General features: G+C 40.5%; 1 protein-coding gene across 1 annotated transcript in view; it reads right to left on the bottom strand.

The window, feature by feature from the left end:
* pdzd2 (PDZ domain containing 2) overlaps positions 1–22,716 on the bottom strand; it is a 163,533-nt gene that overhangs the window by 52,973 nt on the left and 87,844 nt on the right. Inside the window, exons 8-14 of the mRNA XM_048614884.1 lie at positions 21,924–22,072; positions 19,085–19,204; positions 18,293–18,407; positions 15,022–15,095; positions 11,824–12,040; positions 8,275–8,392; positions 2,103–2,235 (exon numbers count right to left, since the gene is read on the bottom strand). Coding sequence (XP_048470841.1) covers positions 2,103–2,235; positions 8,275–8,392; positions 11,824–12,040; positions 15,022–15,095; positions 18,293–18,407; positions 19,085–19,204; positions 21,924–22,072 — 926 coding nt within the window. The remainder of the gene's footprint in view (positions 1–2,102; positions 2,236–8,274; positions 8,393–11,823; positions 12,041–15,021; positions 15,096–18,292; positions 18,408–19,084; positions 19,205–21,923; positions 22,073–22,716) is intronic.

Here is a 22,716-nt window from a genome sequence, read left to right as displayed (position 1 = left end):
ATTCAGAGCCTTGTTATTCCGATGGTGGACGAGCTGCTTGCCACATACAGAGCCAGAAAACGTCACACAACATGGGGTCAAACAGCCAGAAGGGCAGGTAGACTACACACTAGAAATTAATGACCCCCCAACCCCACCCCTTACTCAAACCTACCACCCGGGGAAGCAAAGAAGAGGAATATTAAACCTATCCATTTGGCAAAAATTGGGTTACTTATCTACAAGAAAGCCATCTACATTCTACTTTGCTTAATTTTTAATTTGGTGAGGTCTAAATTGACAGATCCACAGATCAGGTCTGATTACATCAATTGGACACCAATGATATTTTTAACTTAGGGTTTGGCAGGGAAGTCACTGATTTCGCAACACACTGAAGCCAGTCCAAATAAGACTGGAATATGAAGAGGCCCAGAACAGTATTCCTTTTACTTTATTTCAGATGATCAAGATGACCAGGAGTGATTGCGCAGGCCTGATGACATTTCTTCTTCCAAGTTGATACAGAAACCCCCTTTATCACACTTAAATGCATGTCCACTGGAAACCCTAGGCCACTTGATTTTCAATCAGGCAGATAGCCACTCATACAAAACACAAGCACAAGGAACAAAAGTAGGCTACTCAGCCTTTTGGGCCTTCTCTGCCATTCAATAAGGTCATGGTTGATCTGATTTTAACCTCAACTTTACATTCCTACATCTCCCTGATGATCTTTCATTCCCCTCAGTAATCAAGAATATATCTACCTCTACCTTAAGAATATTTAATGTTTCTGCATCCACTGCCTTTTAAGGAATGAAATTTCAAAGACTCAAAACCTTCAAAGAGAAAATGATTGTTTCCTCCTCTGTTTTAACTGAGTGGTCCCTTAATTCTAAACTATGGCCCTAGTTCAAGATTCTTGCACAACAGGAAACATGTTCTCAACATCTACCCAGTCAAGTCTCCTCAGGATTTTAAATGAAACAAAGAACTGCAGATGCTGGAAATCTGAATCAAAAACAGAAATTGCTGGAAAAATTCTGATCAATTTGGTCAGCAGTCAGTAGAAATGGGTCCAAAGAGTGATAATAAATTTCTGTCATTAAGTTTGACAGGATTGCTGCATCTCTGAACTTTCCAGTTTCTTTTAAATAAAGCTCATTAGCCTGTTAGCCTTATCAGAGGATTAGATTAGATAGGGTGGACAGTGGGAGCCTTTTTCCTCGGATGGTGATGGCTAGCATGAGGGGACATAGCTTTAAATTGAGGGGTGATAGATATAGGACAGATGTCAGAGGTAGGTTCTTTACTCAGAAAGTAGTAAGGGCGTGGAATGCCTTGCCTGCAAAAATAGTTGACTCGCCAACTTTAAGGGCATTTAAATGGTCATTGGATAAACATATGGATGATAATAGAATAGTTTAGGTTAGATGGGCTTCAGATTGGTTTCACAGGTCGGCGCAACATCGAGGGCCGAAGGGCCTGTACTGCGCTGTAATGTTCTATGTTCTATGTCCCTCAATAGTTGGGATCAGTAGATCTCTAAATTTAACTCTAATTTCTGAAAATTATTAAATCTGTAAAAATTTTTATTAAGTGCCATCTGTGATGGTACAAGGAACAGTTCAAACAGAAAACGAGAGGCACACATAAACAGCAGAATTTACTCCTTCAAGGATCAGATGTACATGAAGGATGGTAAATTCACAATGATTCTATAAACATGATATTTCAGCAAAAAAATGATCTCAATGGAACAAACTTCTTAAGAGCATCAGAGGAAGAAGATGGTATGTGAAATGCAAATTAGTATAAATTCATTCAAATGCAAATTATATATACCTTTTAATTTCATAAAATAACACTTTTGGATACAGTATTTGAATAATTTGAGATTACATATATAATAGTGTAGCAGATTTGGGAGATAACTGATGCCTGTACGCATAGTTATATCCTTTAATTTTCAATGGTAAAAGGAGAATCCATTGGACTGGACCTCCACTTGCACAACATCTTTTGTATTTTCATAATCATTTGAAAATGAATTCTATTTCAGCATTTTCTATTTTTATTTCAGAATCCATTGAATGCCTGGACTTGGTCACAAGTCTTACCTTTGGGTTTGGATGACGGCTAATAATAAGGCTAATAGGGCCTGGGCCACATTCACTTAGAATTGCATACGCTTCACTCAGAGCTGCATGTCGCAGGCTTACTGAGTCCACCTCCAAAATTTGATCACCTCGGCTGGAATGAAAAAGAAAGAAAGTTATGTATTCGATTTTAGTGTGTTAAACAAAATTAAGAGGCATGATGCCTTAATTGTGATGTCTGTATTTCTAAAGTGCATATACACTAAAATTCAACTGTAAGGAGCTAATTTAAATCATTTGATTACATACTTTTTTTCTAGCCCAACATTTCATGTGGAAGATTACAATCAATTTTAAACTGAAGCCTTTTAAACGAGATTATGTTATTTTATTCTTTTAATGCAGCAAGTACCACATGTAGGACCGGACTTAATGATGTGGTGATTCTCTGTCCACTGACTGGAGAACCAGAGGCAAACTCTCTGTGGTCATTCCTGGAATTCTAAAATGATTTAAGTTCTAACATATCTGCCCGCTACTGGGACTTCTGGAGCCTCCAGGATGGACACCATACCTGCAGCTGATGATCGATTAGAGGGTGGCAACTCTTCAGTATCAGCAGTGTTCCTAGAGGCTGGTACTGCAAGAGGTCCAGGAGGAGGAACAGCACTGGAGGCCCCAAAATCCAGGTAAATGGAATGGCCTCAACTGCACCAGCAGGCAGACCATGGGGAGAGGTGTCAGGAAGTCAATGTGGAAGGTGAGAAGGAGATATGTCTTCCCACAAGGACGGTTAGTGCTGCCAATGTGATTCTCCTCTGGATGCTTGTTTATAAGCAGGATGACTCCTCCCTAGCCCCACAGGCAGATCTGCACAGCATGGTAGTCTGCCACATGTATGTATGTCTGTGTATATATGTGTATGTATGTATTAACGTACGTATGTATGAGCACGTGCGCACCCGTGCATGCGTGGCCAACCCTCACCCATCCACCACTGTCAGCATGAGGCCCTGACTCAGCCACTTACAGACCTCAATTTGCTTATGGTAGAAAAGCTAAAATTGACCAATTAAGCAGATTTGATAATGTGATGGGGTCTCCACCCCTCGCATTGTACTACAATGATGTGCTCCTTTCTGGTGCCAGGTAGGATGTCTTAGTTTTTTTATAGGTTCCATTCTGCACTCAGTGGAAATATGTGGGTTCAGGTACAAGTCTTCTTTTAAAAAGGAAAACATTTTCCATCTTATAAAGTTGGCAGAAAATTACTAAAACTCTTTAGCTGCTCTCGTATCAACAATCCTTATACAAATAAGACCACAGGACACAAAGAAAGTAACATTGGCAAAAATGCTTTTTGAAACAACATACTTTTCAATTTAATGCTGACATCTGCCCTCTTTTATTACTGTGCGAAGTGAAGGTCTTTGTAAAGTTTACCCTTCACTTCCCTCCTCACTGAATCATATAGGATTCTTAAGGGGCCAGATAGGGTAAATGCTGAGAGGATGGTTCCTTCCATGGGAGAGTCACGGGCCAGAGGTCAAAGTCTCAGAAGAAGGGGATACCAATTTAAGACTGAGATGAGGTGTAATTTCAAATCTCAGAGGGTTGAGAGCCTTTGGAACACTTGCCACAGACAGTTGGGGGGACAGAGTTATGTGTATACTTAAGACTGAGACAAATAGATTCTTGATCAGCAGGGAATGAAGAAAATGCAGCAAAGTGCGCGAGGAATGTCAGATCAGCCATGACGCTACTGAATGGCGGAGCAGGCTTGAGGGGACAAATGTCTACTGATGTAACTATTTCATATGTTATGCTCTATGCACCATGGGGTAATGGGGACTATTCAGTTTCACTGATCACAGCTCCTGGGTCATTTGACTTCATTGAAATTCAGAGTACAGTGGCAATTTGCCAAAACTGAAATGCAAGAGGGACTGACAAGCAGCAACTCATTGATGGATTGCAAAATTGTTTCAAGGTATACCAACTAAATCAGAACAGAAGGCATCAGCTATAATCTATGTGACGTTTAGTTATGACTTATCACCCATCTAGTTTAAAATCAGATCAACACACTGCTGGAGAATGTTTAAAATGACTTCTTCCCCCAAGAAGTTGTTGCATATCATGGTTTGTAGACAGCCTGTTAAAAGTGTTTATGATGTGGAGATTCAGCTGTTTCAGAACCTTTGAGAGATTTGTTTTTAAATCTGCCATCTCATGCATTGATTTGATTGTCGTTGCTGAAACAGTTGGCAAAGAATCCTAGAGTTCTAGCAGTCTCAATTATGACAAAACATTCCCAGGATATAGTGTAGCTGAGGCAGAAAATGCAATTCCCATCATGACCCGCTCTTATTGAACATTCTGAATTCCAATTGTTGATGGAGCTGGTCGGGTCCTAAAGGACAAAGCTGCTAGACTGGTTCTGCTGCAGATGGTGAGGAACTAACAGGAGGGAAAAACATACTTGACCTCATCCTTATCAATCTGTTGGCTACAGATGCATCTGTCCATACAGTATCAATAAGAGTGACCACTGTACAGTCCTTCTGGAGATGAAGTTCCACCTTCACATTGAAAATACCCTCCATCATGTTGCGTGGCACTATCATCGTGCTAAATTGCACAGACTTCCAAAAGATCTAGCAACTCAAAACCTCACCCTTGAGGCACTGTGGGTCATCAACAGTAGCAGAATTGTACTCCAGCACAATCCATAACATCATGACCCGGCATATCCCACACTCAACCATTACCATCAAGCCAGGGGATCAATTGTGGTTCAATGGAGAATGTAGGAGGGCATGCCAGGAGCAGCACCAAGCACACCTGAAAATGAGGTATCAATCTGATGAAGCTACCAAACAGCTCTACTTGCATGTCAAACAGCATAAGCAGCAAGTGATAGAGTTAGGTGATCCCACAACCAACAGATCAAATCTAACCTCTACAGTCGTGAATGGTGGTGGACAATTAAATAACTCACTGGAACAGGAGGCTCCACAAATATCCCCATCCTCAATGATGGAAGAGCCCAGCACATCAGTGCAAAAGGTAAGGCTGAAGCTTTTGCAGCAATCTTCAGCCAGAGTGGCAAGTGGATGATCTATCTCGGCCTCCTCCAGTGGTCTCTAGTATCACAGATACCAGAATTCAGCCAATTCGATTCACTCCCCGTCATATCAAGAAACAGTAGGAGACACTGGATATTGCAAAGGCTACAGGCCCTGACAATATTCCAGCAATAGTACTGAAGACTTGTGCTCCGCTCCCCTAGCTAAGCTGTTCCAGTACAGTTACAACACTGGCACCTACCCACCAACATGGAAACTGCCCAGGTATGTCCTGGACACAAATCCAACCCGGCAATTACTACCTCATCAGTCTACTCTCAATCATCGGTAAACTGATGGAAGGTGTCATCAATAGTGCTATCAAGCAGCACCTGCTCAGAAATAACCTGCTCAGTGATGCCCAGTTTGGGTTCCGCCAGGGTTACTCAGCTCCTGACCTAATTACAGCCTTGGTTCAAACATGGACAAAAGAGCTGAATTCCAGAGGTGAGGTGAGAATGACAGCCCTTGACATCAAGGCCGCATTCAGCTGAAAGTGACATAAAGGAGTCCTAGCAAAACTGGAATCAGTAGGTATCAGGGGACAAACTCTCTAATGGTTAGAATAATACCAGCACGTAAGAAGGTGGTTGTGGTTGTGGGAGGTCAATCATCTCAGCTCCAGGACAACTCTGCAGGAGTTCCTTAGGGTAGTTTCCTAGGCTCAACCATCTTCAGTTGCTTCATCAATGACCTTCCGTCTGCCATAAGGCCAGAAGTGGGGATGCTCGCTGATGATTGCATAATTCGTGAGTCCTCAGATACTGAAGCAGTCCATGAATAAATGCAACAAGATCTGGACAACACGCAGGCTGGCAGGTGGCGAGTAACATTCGCACCACACAAGTGCCAGGCAAGGACCAATTCTAAGAGACAACCTAATCACTGCCCCTTGACATTCAATGGTGTTACCATAAAAAAATCACCCACTATCAACATCCTTGGGATTACAAGTGACCAGAAGCTCAACTGGACTCGTCATATAAACACAGTGGCTACAAATGCAGGTCAGAGGCTGGGAGTACTGCTGCGAGTAACTCACCTTCTGACTCCCCAGAGCCTGTCCACCATCTACAAAGTACGAGGCAAGAATACTTCCCATTTGCCTGGATGGGTGCAGCTCCAACAACACTCAAAAAACTTGACACCATCTAGGAGAAAGCAGCCTGTTTGATTGGCACTACACCCACACGCATCCACTCTTTCCACCACCAATGCTCAGTAGCAGCAGTGTGTACTAATAAAAAAGACGTACTGTAGAAATTCATCAGACGGCATTTCCAAATGCATGAACACTTCCATTCAGAAGGAAAAGGGCAGCAGATACATTGGAACACCACCACCTGCAAGTTCACCTGCAAGTTCACCTGCAAGCTCCCCTCCAAGCCAATCAGCATCCTGGCTTGGAAATATATCACTATTCCTTCATTGTCATTTGGTCAAAATCCTAGAATTCTGTCTCCAATGGTATTGTGGGTCAACCCACAGCAAATGGACTGTAGCAGTTTAAGCAGGCAGCTCACCTTCTCAAGGGCAACTTGAGGACAGGCAATTAAACAAAAAGGCCGACCAACCAGCGATGTCCACATGCCATAAATGAATTTTAAAACACTGTCTTTCTTACCTTTCGGTGAGATTGTGCCTTATTGAAGGGACTAGTATTTATGCATTTTCCTTTATTACTGGGAGGTACGGTGTGGGACTCACGTGGTATGGAGTTTAAGTTGGATGCAGCTGAGACTAAGGGAAAGCTCTGTAAGAAAGCCAAGGGTGAGCAGTGGACCTGGGATCAAGGTGTTAAACCTGTATTTCACAGGGAAAGAATAGTAACTTTCTCTCAATTTATAAAACCTGCTGTAGATTGACATAGTAACGGGTAAAATTCTGAGAGGTGCTACTTGCTCTAGTTCAAAAATTTTATGAAGTGGCAATTTTCTGGGTGCCTCAATAAAGTAAAGGCAGACATTTTACCAGGCTGTATAAGAGATGACGATCCCACATTCATTTTTAAGGCTGTGTCAAGTCATCTAAACTCTACCATTGAGGCAACAGGGCAATACAGATTTCAAGCACAGTATGCTTTGGAAAGGAAACAAAGTTTCTATTCTTGACCTCTATCCTGTACAGCAACCTGGAAAGCATGGATTTTAGAGGTTGCTAATGAGGAGAATTGGTTTCCACTCTGACTCTGTCCTTGGTTAAATAACTTACAGACATTCATTAAAAATTGCATCTAAAGAGTAGGCATCATCAGCAACTTGAGTGAACAGAAAATTGGAAAGAAAAGTGATCTTTTACAAATCAGTTCCTGAAATATATTGATTTGATGTATTATTGTCCTATGTACCTAGGTACAGTGAAAAGCTTTGTTTTGCGTACAGTCCAGGCAGATCATACCATACAAAGTGCGTTATGGTAATAGAACAGAGCAAAGAATATAATGGTAAGTCTGCAGAGAAGGCGCACGAAGGGCGAGATCAACATTAAATTTAAAACTTGAAAGGTCCATTCTGAGGTCTAATAACAGCTGTTCTTGAATCTGTTGGTATGCATGTTTAAGCTTTTGTATCTTCTACCCAACAGAAGCGGTTTGAAGAGATTACAGCCAGGGTGGGAGGGGTCTTTGATTATGTTGGCTCCTTTCCCAAGGCAGCAAGAAGGACAGATGGAGTCAATGGATGGAAGATTGGCTTGCATAATAGACTGGACTGTGTTCACAACTCTGTAGTTTCTCAGGTCCTGGGCAGAGCAGTTGCCATGCCAAACTGTGATGCATCCAAATAGAATGCTTTCTATGGTGCGTCTATAGAAGTTGGTAACAGTCTTTATGCACATGCCAAATTTCCTTAACACCCTGATGAAGTAGAGGCATTGTTGTGCTTTCTTGACTGTAGCATCAACATGGGTGGACCAGAACACTTGATCTGAACTGTAGCTCTTTTAAAAAGTTTTTAAAAGAAGACTCATCACCATGGGAGTGGAAAGAAGCACTCCACCTGTTACTTTCAGTGAAGGACCAGGGGCTTCGAACTTTAGGAGAAAATATTTCACAGTTGAAGACTGACCTCAATCTGCCATCCAATTTGGCAACTGATCCTGGGCAAAGGCTATGGATGTAGATTCCTGGTGTGCTTTTTTCTAATGTAAGACAACAGGCCCCGATCCCCAACCCAACTCCAGGCTCTGAAATGAAACAAATAACAATGACAATACTGTGTAGATCAATTACAAAGTATAAGGGACATTATAAATGGTAAACAGAAAGAACTTTAATCTAATTGTCCTAAGTTCCTACTTAATTCTCATACAAACGTCCTTTGAAACTATATAAATAGAACAGAAAAGTACAGCTCAGGAACAGGCCCTTTGACCCACTATGTCTGCACCAACCATGGTGCCATTTTAAACGAATCCCATCTGCCTGTTCATGGTTTGTATTCCTCTGTTCCCTGCCTGTTCATGTACCTGTCTAAATACCTCTTAAATAAAAATAAATAAAGTAAATAAAAATAACACTGACCCTACCGGTTCATTAACCAAATCAAAAATACTAAACCATAGCCTATTCCTGAGAAGAGTATATTAAATGAACAAAAATTTATCTCCTTTCCCCACAGACATTATTATCTAAAACTGTTCTCTATACTAAAGACAGTAGGAACTGCAGATGCTGGCTCCATCCCCGCCTCTTTGACTGGTCTGTCTCCTCTCCACCTATCTTCTCCTCTATCCATCTTCTATCCGTCTCCCCCTCTCTCCTTATTTATTTCAGAACCCCCTTCCCCTTCCCCATTTCTGAACAAGGGTCGAGGCCCGAAACGTCAGCCTTCCTGTTCCTCTGATGCTGCTTGGCCTGCTGTGTTCATCCTGTTCTCTATACTAGTTCCTTTGGTTCCAAATATATGGAAAGTAAGTATATAAGCGAGCAATTCATTGATGTCAATCTACTCTACTTTATGGGAAATGTACGCTCTCTATATAGACTACATTTTAGTGGAGTGCAAACACTTATATAAGGTCTCATTAATGTTGAGTTGCTTGGTACATTTCAGACTACATAAATATGTGCTTGCATTCTTACAGAGGGTGGTATTTAATGGGAGCAACTTTGTGTAGAATTCGGTTTCAGTGATATCCCATGTTGAAAGTGTTGTTTTGAATGAATGCATGACAAGAAAAGAAAATGTGGGCAGTGAATAATAATTTAGGTGTAATACATAGTGCAAAGGCAAATATGTAAAGGGAGTGAGCTTGTGTGATATATGTCCTTGTAAATATTGTGTGCTAATTTAAGGCCTGGATAATTTCAAATATGTGCATACCGTATAAGATTGCATACTGAAGATGGCAGAGCAGGAGGTCACAGTTGATTTTTTTTAAGAAACAGTGTAGAGACTTCAGGGAAAGCAAATAAGGTGTTGGGTATATTGTCAGCAGTATAATACAAAATTAGGAACTTTTCACATGTAAAAATCCTTGGCCAGCCAGACTTAGAGTTTAGTTTTGAATGCAGTTGTGGTCCAGACACACAACATTGGAAACTCAGGACAAGGGTGGAGGTTTCATTGAAGAAACAGAAGCGTCAGTATTTACAGTTATTGGGATTTTGTGTGCTCTGGACACATGGATATATTGTACAAAGAGGCTTTACCAAAACTCCATTTCACTTGGCAGTTAGCCAGCTAAAAAACTGACTGTTGGACAGGAAGCTCTGCAGTAAAAGGCTGTAATTGGATACTGGAGAGGAGAAAGAGAGAGAGAGAGATCATGGGTGGCATGATTGTGATGGGGCAGATTGCAGGGGCTGAAGATCAGATTGTGGTGGGCTGACATTCGCAGTTCCAGATGGTCATATGATAGGAGGGAGGCAGATTGTGTAAGATAAACTTGGAGGCACAGTGAGAAAGTACAGAGCGGAAAGGATATATTCTTGCTGAATCCAACAGTTCTCACATTCCTTCAGTTGTCTGATCTCCCAACCCCTGGAAATCAATATGGTTGCTAAAATCAGAACTATACAGCTCATTTAAAAATGATGCCTTCTAATCTGCTTCTCGGGAGCAAGTTAGTTACCTGACGGGGACTCAACTCTTCTGGTTAATTCAGAAATAGGTGCTCTCCTGGTAGGTTGGTATTGGATAATCCAAATTTAGGAGTCAAAAAAGAATTTACACAATTTTTTAAATGAATGGTCCATGCTGTTTTTTCCACCTTTTTCCTGCAGTTTGCATTTGCAGGGAAGGCAAACTGGGGGCACACACTGTCTGTGCCAAGCCTGGATCAGATGTTTTTGATTGACTAGTTTTTTGCTATTCTTTTTGTGGTTTCACATTTCACATTTATTATTCCTTTATCCATTGCAGTGAAAGCAGAAGTTCTAACTAATTTATACGCAGATAATCAGTAAAGCTTTGTTTGGGAAAAGGGGTCCTTTTAAGCAGTTCGCATTAGTGAAATAATTCTGAATGCCAAACAGAATTACTTTTTGTGTTCCATGATATTTATAGAGTAAATGTTATGAATTATGGTCAGAAAACTCTGAGGAGCTTGTTGATCTGCACACTTGAATTCCTGATACGTGTTCCTGTGGAATAAAATTTCTGCACATCTGTAAAGGAGTTACCTATATTAGCTGTACAGATAAAACAATGAAATTTTCAGTTATATTTACGGGAATTGGTGGAAGTTCATTAATACTGTTGCACAAATTATAACCCCTGGCAAACAGCCAGTACTAATCTGTGCCTGGATTATTTTATAAATCAGATATATTGGTGTCTTCCCAACAAACTACAGAAGACCAGGTACACAGACTACCTGAAAGTTAACTTTTCTAATTCATGTTTCCTGTGTGGAGCTTCCCCCAGATGAACCCCTTACAGGAACTTTGGTTGTGCATTCATCGCAAATCAGAACTTTGAATTTGCAATATTCTCTCCTAGAAAATATGCTCAATGTCAGGAACATACATTCAGAAAAATGTACACGTCAGTTATTTGCTTGCTGTTAACATACCCTTCAGAATTGAGCATTCTCAAGCTTCCATCTCACTTATTATTTGCATGGGGAGCAGATAGGGAGCAGATATTTTGACATGATCATGACTTCATTTTTATTCTTTCATTAGGTTTGGGTCTCATTAGCAAGGCCAGCGTTTGTTGCCCATCATAATTGCACTTAAACTGAATGCCTCGCTTGACCATTTCAGAGAGCTGTTAACAGTTAAATACATGTCGTTGTCGGCCTGTACAAGTGAGGCAGACAGATTTCCTTCCCTAAAGGTTTTAAGTGAACCAAATCATTTTTAATGAAAATCTATGATAGTTTCATGGTACCATTATTGAAACACACTTTCAATTCAATTTTTATTAATTAACTGAATATGTCACTTAATTGAATTTAAATTTGACAAGCTGCCATGGTGGGATTTGAACCCAGGACCCAGGGCACTAGCCTGGCCCTTTGGATTAACAATACATTGAGATTACCAATACAGCATCAGCTCCACTACATTTACAGCCTTTTTCTTTTCTTGGATGTTTTGTCAGTCTCAAGAGTTCCTGTAATTTGTACAGTTTTCAACATTTTATTGGCCCTTACATCACTCACATTACCTTTATTTAATGTCACCTCCATTATGATACGATCTTTTGGCCCTGGTCCTTTGCGACAGCAGTCACCTTCTTCAGATGCTGGGACTGGAGTTCCACCGCTAGCATTGGAATTGGGAGAGCTGGACCGACTCATTAAGGTTGGAGTGGGACAAGGAGTAAGGCTAGGACTGCGCAACCTAGTACGAACAGTAAGAGTCACTACTCCTTTCTTCAGTTGCTATTGGGAAAAATTATATACATTCACATTAGGATAGACAGATGAATGAATCAGTAAGCAGATTAATATCATTGGTTAAGTTTTATGAGACTGTGCTGCCATTGCAAAGTCACATTCAAATAGAATGAAAGTTGGAAGCCAAGGTACCTAACTCATAGTATCGGAGATCTAGGCCCAAAACGTTGACTCTCCTGCTGATGCTGCCTAACCTGCTGTGTTCGTCCAGTTCCACACTGTATTGACTCTAACTCATAGTATCCCTGATTTGTCTACCACTACAATGTAAAATTCACTTTCGAATGCCCAACACAAAAAGGAGATTATATCATTATACATCAGGTTGTTTGTAAGGAGATAATAAAACAGGTTAACTGAGAACGAGAAACACATGTCCTAACTGAATAGTGAGGATAATGCTCATTGTGTTGGAAGCTGGACAATCTCAGGAAATTTTCTTATCAGCCCTAACTAGTTAATCTGTCCATCTCCCGGCTTATATTGGACTTGATTTTCAATTACAGGGATAGGGAAGGAAAATTTTACAAGTGTATAATCCTGAATGCTGACTGATTAATTGAGAAAGAATCTGGTTTCTTAAAGAAAGGGTCCAAAATTGTTTTTTGGTACAAATTTTTGCAATGTACTCTTTAAGCCTTTGCAAAACAAATCCAGAAAAGTGAAGATGAAAGAGAGAGGGAATTGTGTTTATGACGTGATGAAGCTCCAAATTATTTGTGTGATTGTGAGTAAAGCATAAAGGATGTTGCTCTGTTTGATAACCCAAGCCATGTTCACTAGAGAATAAGAGTGCAACATGCGGAGTATTTTTGTTTAATTATTTCATGTGATGTGGGCATTGCTGACCAGGATAATATTTAGTGCCCATTTTTAACTGCCCATAAGGTAGTGATGAGCTATCTTTTTGAAAGACAATGTTCTGAAGAAGAGTCATACTAGATTCAAAATGTAACTCCGCTTTCCCCTCTCCACAGATTCTGCCAGACCTGCTGAGTTTCTCCAGAGAGTCAAATAGCACAGAAGATACCCTTCAGCCCATCAATTCTGCACCAACCTATCTAAACTAATCCTATTTTCAGCACATGGCCCATAGCCCTGAATTCTTGATTGGTAAGGGGATTAAAGGTTATGGGGAGAAGGCAGGAGGATGACCTAACCAAAGTTCTGTACAACTCCAACATAACTTCTCTGCTCCTATAATCTGTGTCACTAACTAAAGGCATGTGTCCCAATCGTTTTTATTCATTTGTGGGATGTAGGCATCACTGGCTGACCAGCATTTAATGCCCATCCCCAGGTGCCCTTGAGAAGGTGGTGGTGAGCTGCCTTCTTGAACCACCTGCTGCAGTCCACCTGCTGTGAGGGGACCCACAATGCCACTAGGGAGGGAATTCCAGGATTTTGACCCAGTAACAGTGAAGGAACGGTGATATATTTCCGACACACGATAGTGAGTGGCTTGGAGGTGTTCCCATGAATCTGCTGTCCTAGTCCTTCTAGATGGAAGTGGTTGTGGGTCTAGAAGGTGCTGTCTGAGGATCTTTGATGAATTTCTGCAGTGCATCTTGTAGATAGTGCATACTGCTGCTACTGAGCATCAGTGGTGGAGGGAGTGGATGCTTGTGGATGTGGTGCCAATCCAGTGGGCTGTTTTGTGCTAGATGGTGTCAAGCTTCTTGTTGGAGCTCCACCCATCCAGGCAAGTTGGAAGTATTCCATTACACTCCAGGCTTGTGCCTTGTCGAAGACGGGTGGGCTTTGCGGAGACAGGAGGTGAGTTACTCGCTGCCGTATTCCTAGCCTCTGACTTGCTCTTATAGCCACTGTGTTTATGCGGTGAGTACAATTGAGTTTCCGGTCAATGGTAACCCCAAGAATGTTGATAGTGGGGATTTGGTGATTGTAATACCACTGAATGTCATATTAGATTGTCTCTTATTGGAGATGGTCATAGCCTGGCATTTGTATGTTGTGAATGTCACTTGCCACTTGTCAGGCTAAGCCTAGATATGTCCAGATCTTGTTGCATTTGAACACGGCCTGCTTCAGTATCTGAGGAGTCGTGAATGGTGCTGAACATTGCGCAATCATCAGCAAACATCCCCACTTCTGACATTATGATGGAGAAAAGGTCATTGATGAAGCAGTTGAAAATGGCTGGGCCTAGGACAAATCCCTGAGGAACTCCTGCAGAGATGTCCTGGAGCTGAGATAACTGACCTTCAACAACCACAACCATCTTTCTAAGTGCCAGGCATGACACTAACCAGTCCCCGATACCCACTGATTCCAGGATTTCTAGATATGCCTTCTTAACCACCCTATTAACCCAACCTGCCACCTTCAGGGATCTGTGGACAAGCACCTTAAGGACCCTCTATTCCTCTGATCTTCCTAACATCCTGCCAGTCATTGTGTACTCCTATGTCTTGCTACGTCTTCCAAAGTGCATCACCTCTCACTTTTCAGGTTTAAATTCCATCTGCACATCTGACCACCTGGTCTAAATTTTTCTGTAACCCAAGACTTTTTCCTCACTATTAACTACCTGGCCAATCTTTGTGTCATCTGCAAACTTAACTAATCTCCCTCCCCACATTCTCATCTACTTCATTTATATGCATTATATACAAAAAAAATCTCTGATGTTGTGGTATGTTGCTGGATACTGGCCTCTGGTCACACAAACAACCTTCTGCCAGTGAGCGAATTTTGGAGCCATCTTACCAAGTTACACTTGGATCCCTTGTGTTTTTACTTTCTTTACCAGCTTCCCATATAGGACCTGGTCAAAAACTTTCCTGAAATCCATATAAACCACATCAACTGCATTACCTTCATCTATGCACCCGATCACTACCTCCAGCACTTGCTGTTTTTATTATTTTAGCAAGAAACCATCTTGGTACCAGTTTTATTGGAATTATTTAAGATAAACAATGGTTTTGTACGTGACATCTTACCTTGAAGGTTTGAATTGCCTGCTGATGAGTTAGTCCTTGCAGGGATTCCCCATTAACTTCTAGAATTTCATCTCCTGTTGAGAACAGGACAAACCTATTTACATCCTCTTAAAAGTGCATTGTCTATGTTGTGTTAAATGTTTGGCATAGCATCACTGTTAATTTAGTGTTGCTGTTTTAAAGAAAAAGAAAAATCAAATCACATTGTAATAGCGATTTAAGAAAAGTGAATAAACAATGACAAATTGATAAAAGTATTTAGTCACGAGTCCAATAATGTTATAAACCAATTAAACAAAAAGTGCTCGTCGAAATATAGAAGATAGGTGCAGGAGGCCGCCATTTGGCCCTTCGAGCCTACTCTGCCATTCATCACGATCATGGCTGATCGTCCAACTCAATAGCCTAATCCTGTTTTCTCCCCATAACCTTTGATCCCATCTGCCTCAAGTGCTTTTGAATACATTCAATGTTTTAGCATCAACTACTTCCTGTGGTAATGAATTCCACAGGCTCAACACTCTTTGGGTGAAGAAATGTCTCCTCATCTTCGTCCTAAATGGTCTACCCTGAATCCTCAGACTGTGACCCCTGGTTCTGGACACACCCACCATCAGGAACATCCTCGCTGCATCCACCAAATGTCAATTAGTAGACAAATAAAGCATTTTTGCAGAATAAAATTTAACATTGCTTCCATTATATTCCCAGAGAACTGCCAATCACTACAATTCTGTGCAAACTCAGTGAACAACAATACTTGGGAAATGAGAAGTGAAGGTCAGAAACTGGGCAGGGGCTCCAGGGGCACCTGACTAACAATTAAACAGTGTTAAAAATACATTAAACTATATAAACATTTGAAGTTGTATCATTCTGTATTTTACATCTTCACATCCTGCAAGTGTTCATACTCTGAAAGTGATATGCGCTACTCAACAAAATATTGATGCCATTGTAAAGTTAGTTGCTTTTTGTGGTAATTAATAATAATAAGGACCTTATAATGAAGTGCTGATAGTTATTAGTGACATCAGCCATGTGGAACTTATTACTGCTAAACCCTTTCTATCTACCTATTGTTATGATCCCAGCTGATGATAACATAGGGAAAGTCAGTTTCCAGAGCCAGAGCTGATTTGACAAGCCAAAAGTTTAATTCTTCTTTTGTTTACTGTGGAGGTCAATCACTGAAAATATTCACAAGAGGCTGCCGAAGTACTTTTAACAAAGTAACATGAAAATGTATTACAAAAAAGTTCAGCACAAACTACATTTCTCTATACAGGAACTATTGGAATTAATTCAATTTCTGATACCAGAAGGAAAGATCTATCCCTTTTACTCCAGCAATTACCTTGCGGATGCTTCAGTGAAGGGTCACCTCTATCTCCGAGCTAAAGCCTTTCACTCCTAAGCTGGCTTCCTAGTCATTTTACTAAAATCATGTGACTCCTTAGAAATGCATTTTTTAAAAATTCACTGTTCAAAATAGCTTTCTGACCTTTCAAAAAAAAATCAGACTTCCACAGAACTAAAAACTAAAACCTATTTTCCTTCCACTTTAGAATACAAGTTCCCAAATAACAATAACATATCAAGAACCTTCATCTTTTTCTAAATATAACAATTCAAAAAAAAGTGGAGAAATATCCATATGAAATTCCATAAAGGTGACAAATTGACAAATTTAAAGAGGTAAATTGGCATTGCGAGAAAAGAAAATAAAAATTGCATTTTTTGCTCTATTATTCACGGTAATTAGACTGCAGAGAAAGAGCAGATTTATGCAGACTGTGAGACATTACACAAGTGCCCATCCTGATCATTTTAGATCCAACAATAATAAAATGTCTTATTGGGCTATTGCCTGACATCAAAACCAGCTTTTCATGTTATTTTGTTCCTTAAATAAATTGTTTATTATAACTAGCCAGGGTTTGCTATGGTACAGATCATGCCAACTCTGAAAAGGGTCATTCTTCAGCTGTTGGGAGCCTGTAAATCATATAACAAGTGGTTTCACATTTAATTGGAGCACCTGAGAGGCTTAAATATAATTTACAAAATGGCAAGCTCTGTTTTCATAAGTTCTCTTAATGAGCCAAAAATAACAAGCTAAATTGAATAAGTCACTGCAGCATAACAAAGAGCTAAACCTTAAAATTATTTTAAAGTTGATATTTAAAAGTCACTATAAAAAAAATGACGGGGTCATCAGATTTGGCTTAATACCTAGTTTGCATCATCAACTGCTGATGATTTGGTTGCAAGCCATAAAATTTGTTTTAAATGTTATGATACCTCAGCACCCTCCTTCCCCACCAGTTTTCTTGGTCAAAGTTGTTTCCTTTCACTTTGTTTAAGTCACAAACATGATGTGCATTTGTAAACCATCAAAATTGACCAGAATTCTTTCTACACCCCACGATGCCAAATTTAGATTCAGGCAAATATGAGAACCATATTTGGATTCAAAAAGTTTGATACTAAATGAAATCTTATAAGCCCGTATTGATTTTATTTCAGAGATGTTATTACAGTTGACAATTTAGCTTCTTGATGAAATTTAATGACCCAAAGAAAAGCCGAGATCATTTTTTGGAGTATTTTCTCCTATGCTGACTTCATAGAATCATAGAATCCCTCCAGTGTGGAAACAGGCCCTTCGGCCCACCAACTCCACACCGACACAAACAGCATCCCACCCAGACCTATTCCCCTAACCTCCACATCCCTGAACACTACGGGCAATTTAGCATGGCCAATCCACCTAACCTGTACATCTTTGGACTGTGGTAGGAAACTGGAGCATCTGGGCGACACCCACGCAGACACGGGGAGAACATGCAAATTCCACACAGACAGTCGCCCAAGGGTTGAATCGAACCCGGGTCCCTGGCGCTGTGAGGCAGCAGTGCTAACCATTCAGCCACCGTGCTGCCCCAGAGACTGTCTTCTCTGACCAGTGATCAGCTGACAAAATTATATGTAAAGTAGAAAGAAAAATGTTATTGTACATTCTTAACCACACCTGTAAAATAGAGAGAGATTCACTGGGTGGCAGGTAGACAGACATCAGATATTGGCCAAATCCAATAATAAACTGAATTTGAGTCACGGTCAAACTCAGTTACCATAATATCAATAAAAATTGGGAACTTGTTTGTACTTTGCCGAAATTTAAAATAATCAATGACAATTTAAATATTGATCTACCCTACTAAAATTGTTAGTATTATCGGTGAGGATCAAAGGACAGTTTTCAGACCTTCTTTCAGTCTTCCATCAGCAGCAGCTGCACCATTTGGAAAAATAGTTTTGACAAATATTCCCATCCGTCCTCGAGCAGAATCCTGGCCACCAACTATACTGAAACCAAGACCCTGAAAAATACAGATCAAACAAAATATAACAAAAAAAATAGATAAATATACTCAAAAATGTATATATCGATGTTTCAGAAACATGTAGCCAGGTTCCTTAAGTAGCACATTTTGAGAAACTAAGGTGGAAGGTCAAACTTGAAAGACACGACAAAGGTTGGAAAGAATGCATTCAGTGAGCGCTATAGTTGTTGGTTATAAAACTGAAGTAATATTCTGGATGTTTGATGGATTACCTTCTGGAAACTGAGGGTCCTTCCAATAGCTTTTTTCCCCCTTTTGGCATCATGATGGGTTGAATAGTTTTCTGCTAATCTTTAATTTCTTTTAGACTCAATGTTGTGAGAAGAGTTGATTCGCTTTCTAATTTTTAAAATTCATCTCATGGGAATCACCTTGGTGTTATTGAATGTTTGAATTTTTTTTTTCATGAAAAACCATCGATGATCTCATGAGATATGACTATGAAAAATTACTCACATTCAATCTCTGATCTAGGCTGAATTAGCTGGGTTAGCACCAGGGACTACAAGTTATCAAAGGTTCCTACGGTTGGATAAAATTGACTCATTCTGCTTGCACACACATTAGGCATAGTAAGGTAGAACACAAAGCATATAAACTATACTGAAAAAAGTGAGGTAAACAACAGTGGCCCCGATACAGTAGATACTTACCTTTCCTTGCCCTTTCATTAGGACAATGTTCGAGATGATTGATGGCTGGGCTAGCCGCCATGGTGATTCCACGTGAACTGTGCTTAAGGAACGTGCTGACTTTTTTACGATTTGATACTCCTAAAAATGATAAGTAAAGAAGAAGGAGGTATATAGGCATGTTGTAGAGTCATTATCTAACTAACCAGTTTACATCAGGCTATAACTGGAATTTCTGGAAAGCGAGTAACTCATACAAACATATGAACAAGGAACAAGAGTAGGCCGCTCAGCCCTTACAGCCTATGTATTCAATGAGATCAAGGCTGATCTGATTTTAAACTCAGCTCTACATTCCTGCGTATTTCCAATAATCTTTCTTCCCCTTGGTAATCAAGAATCAATCTACCTCTAAATTAAAAATATTTACTGCATCCACTGCCTTTTGAGGAAGGGGAATTACAATGACTCATAAAAGATGTTTCCTCATCTCTGATTTAACTCGGCACTCTCCTATTTTTAAACTAAGGCTCCTAGTTCTATATTCTCTCACACAAGGTCAAGTCCCCTCAGGATCTTGTATGTTTTAAATAAATCACCTCTGACTCTTCTAAACTGCAGAGAATACAGGCCTCTGTACCTATACAAAATACTAGATACAGTTTAGACCACACTAAGAAACTGGATTATCAACTTCAGAATGACATGGAAAGTAAACTTTACAAATCAGAGTCTCTGGCTCAGTCATACATGCAATGCGACTAAAGATCATTAAGTTTTGTATGGAGATCAGCATGCTCCATAATGGAAAATTGACACTGGTTCCCAGAACAAAATTCCTAACATGCAGACATGAGTCATAAAATTCACTTTTAAATTCAGCCTTGAAGGATGTCTGTAATTCCTCTAAGGGCAAGGGTTCCAGGAATGAAAAATGTCTGTCATAAAGGTGGATTAGAGAAATTAGGACTGTTTTCCTTGGAGAAAAGAATGGTGAGAGGAGATCTGATGGAGATATTCAAACTCATAAGGGTTATAGACAAGGTCGGAAGAAACTGTTCCCACTCCTGAAAGGATCAAGAATGAAAGGGCAGAGATCAAAAGTAAATCAGAGGTCAAAAGGGGCATAAAGAAAACATTTTCACACTGCAAATGATTCAGGTCTGAAATTCTCTGCCTGGAGACAGGATCAATTGAAGCATTCAAAAGGGAATTAAATTGATATCTAAAAAGGGTGAATTTGCAGGTTATGAGGAGAAAGTGGAAGAATGGCACTAATAAATTGCTATTCAGAAAGACAGCTCAAACATAATGGTTCCAATTTCCACCCCACTCTCACTTTCAGCTGGTTCATTTCCAACTTCTCTCTTCCCTTCCTTGACACCTCTATTTCCACTTCCAGGGATGGACTGGCCATCAATATCCACTACAAACCCATCAGCTCCCACAGTTACCTTGACTATACACCCTCACACCCCACTTCCTATAAGGACTCCATTCTATCCTCCCAGTTTCTCCTTCTGTCATATCAATTCTAAGGATGCCATCTTCTTCAGGGGGCTGCCTCGGAAATGTCCACGTTTTTCCTCAGCTGAGAATTCTCTGCACTGTGGTTTGGCATGGCCCTCAGCCAGGTCTGACTCATCTCCTTCACTTCAGTCCTCAACCCTTATCTTCCCTCCCACAACACTGGTAGGGTCTCCCTGTCCTCACATACCACCCCATCAGCATCCACATCCAAAGGATCATAAAATGCCATTTTCATTACCTCCAGTGGGATGCCACCATCAGACATAGATTCCCCTCCCAGCATTCCGAAGGGACCATTCCCTCTGGGACACCCTGATCCACTCCTCTTCCACTCCCCATATCTCTCCACATCCTCATGGCACCTTCCCATGTAATCACAGAATGTGTATTACCTGCCTGTTTCCCTTCTCCCACCTCATTATCTAAGATCCCAAACGCACCTTCCAGCTGAAGCAGAAATTTACCTGCACTTTACTCAATCTAGTCTACTGTATTTGTTGCTCACAACGTGGTCTCTGCTGTGCAGTGGGGAAACAAAACACAGATGGGTGAATGTTTTGAAGAACTACATTCTGTCTGTAAAAATTACTTTGAGTTTTTTGTTTTTTGACGCTTCAACTGTGTTCCTGCGCCAATATTTCTGTCACAGGCCTGCTGCAGTGTTGCAGCAAGCCTTAGCGCAAGCTGTACTCTCAATTTTCGCTTGGATGCTCTGCAGCCTTCAGGAATCAATTTCGAATTCAGTAATTTTATAACGTGAACACCTTTTTCCGCATGCTTAGGCTACCCCAACACCCCAAGTCATCATGATAAGGGCTGCTTTGAACAAAGCCAACACAATTTCACCTACATATGGGTCTCCATTATCAGCTTTCCTTTCTCCTTGGCTTACCAATATCCATCCCCTTGTCTGCCTAACTGCTGTTCTTGCTGCCTGGGCTCCACCAACAAACACCACTCCTCCCCCAAAAAAAATTCTCTTTAGCATTTATTCCACTTTTTCCTTGCAATTATCACTTCAGAAGAAGGGAAACTGGACCTGAAACGTTTACTGCTTTTTCTCCACAGATGCTGCCAGGCCTGTTGAGTTTCTCCAGCAACTTCTGGTTTTGCTCATAAAATAATGTGGATAAAGGCATGAACCCTTTTCTGTTAGAAATCATTTGATTACACCCTGTGAATTAATATGCAGTTTGCTGTTCTGACCAAGCCACATTCATGAATTTAAATTTAGGAGGTCTTGAGAAAAACTATTTACGAGAAATATGACCAACTTAACAGCTGCATACTGATAAATTAGATGAACACAGTAAAAATGCTGGGCACACACCTGTCGAATACCAGTTGCATCAAGCTGCTGGGGAAGGGAATGCTTGCGGCCTCCTCGTGCTGGCTTTTCCGACATGTCACAACTTGCTTCACCATTTTCCACTATCAGCTCATCATCTTCACCCACAGATTCCAAGCGGCTCCCTCCGCCTGTCAAAGAAAGCCGAGTGAGAATCAGACAGAAAACTGTACGCATTTCATACAGAAATTTAGTTAGCAGCCTATGTCAGGAATTTGTGTTGATCCCCACAATTTTTTGGCCATTAATCTATGGCGTCGTGTGCCTGAGCTCATACAATGCTTTCCTGACTGAAGATCTGACCTTTCAAGAAAGATTTGCAGGAGCATGGATTTAGAAAATGAGGCCAGTTTCTCAGTTATGATGTGATCAGTGAGCTGCAAATATCAACAGCGCTACTTCAGAGTTTCAGGCAATGTCAGTCCAATCCTGTTAGTGTGAAGCACTAGTCAAGACAACCTATTTGGGATCCCAGAATAATTCCAGTATTACAGAAAGAATTTAAAGATAAAGCAAATATGAATTCTGATCGGTATTATTCCTTGAGAAGATTCAACAAAACAGTACCCATTTCTCACATACGATTGTTTTAACTGTTAATAAATAAATATTACAAATTAGAAAATGATACATTTATACAAAAACACTCATGACATTTTGATACATGATGTAGTATCAGACAAATTCACTAACAGATGTAATTCGGATAATCACCAGATAAAATTAATATGTGAACGAAAGTGTCATGGGTTGAGGTAGCACTCTTAACAATTAT

This window comes from Rhincodon typus, chromosome 1 (genome assembly GCF_021869965.1).
Source record: "Rhincodon typus isolate 14 chromosome 1, sRhiTyp1.1, whole genome shotgun sequence".
NCBI lineage: Eukaryota > Metazoa > Chordata > Chondrichthyes > Orectolobiformes > Rhincodontidae > Rhincodon > Rhincodon typus.
Note: the sequence above shows the minus strand (reverse complement) of the source record. Positions and strands in the feature narration are given on the sequence as shown.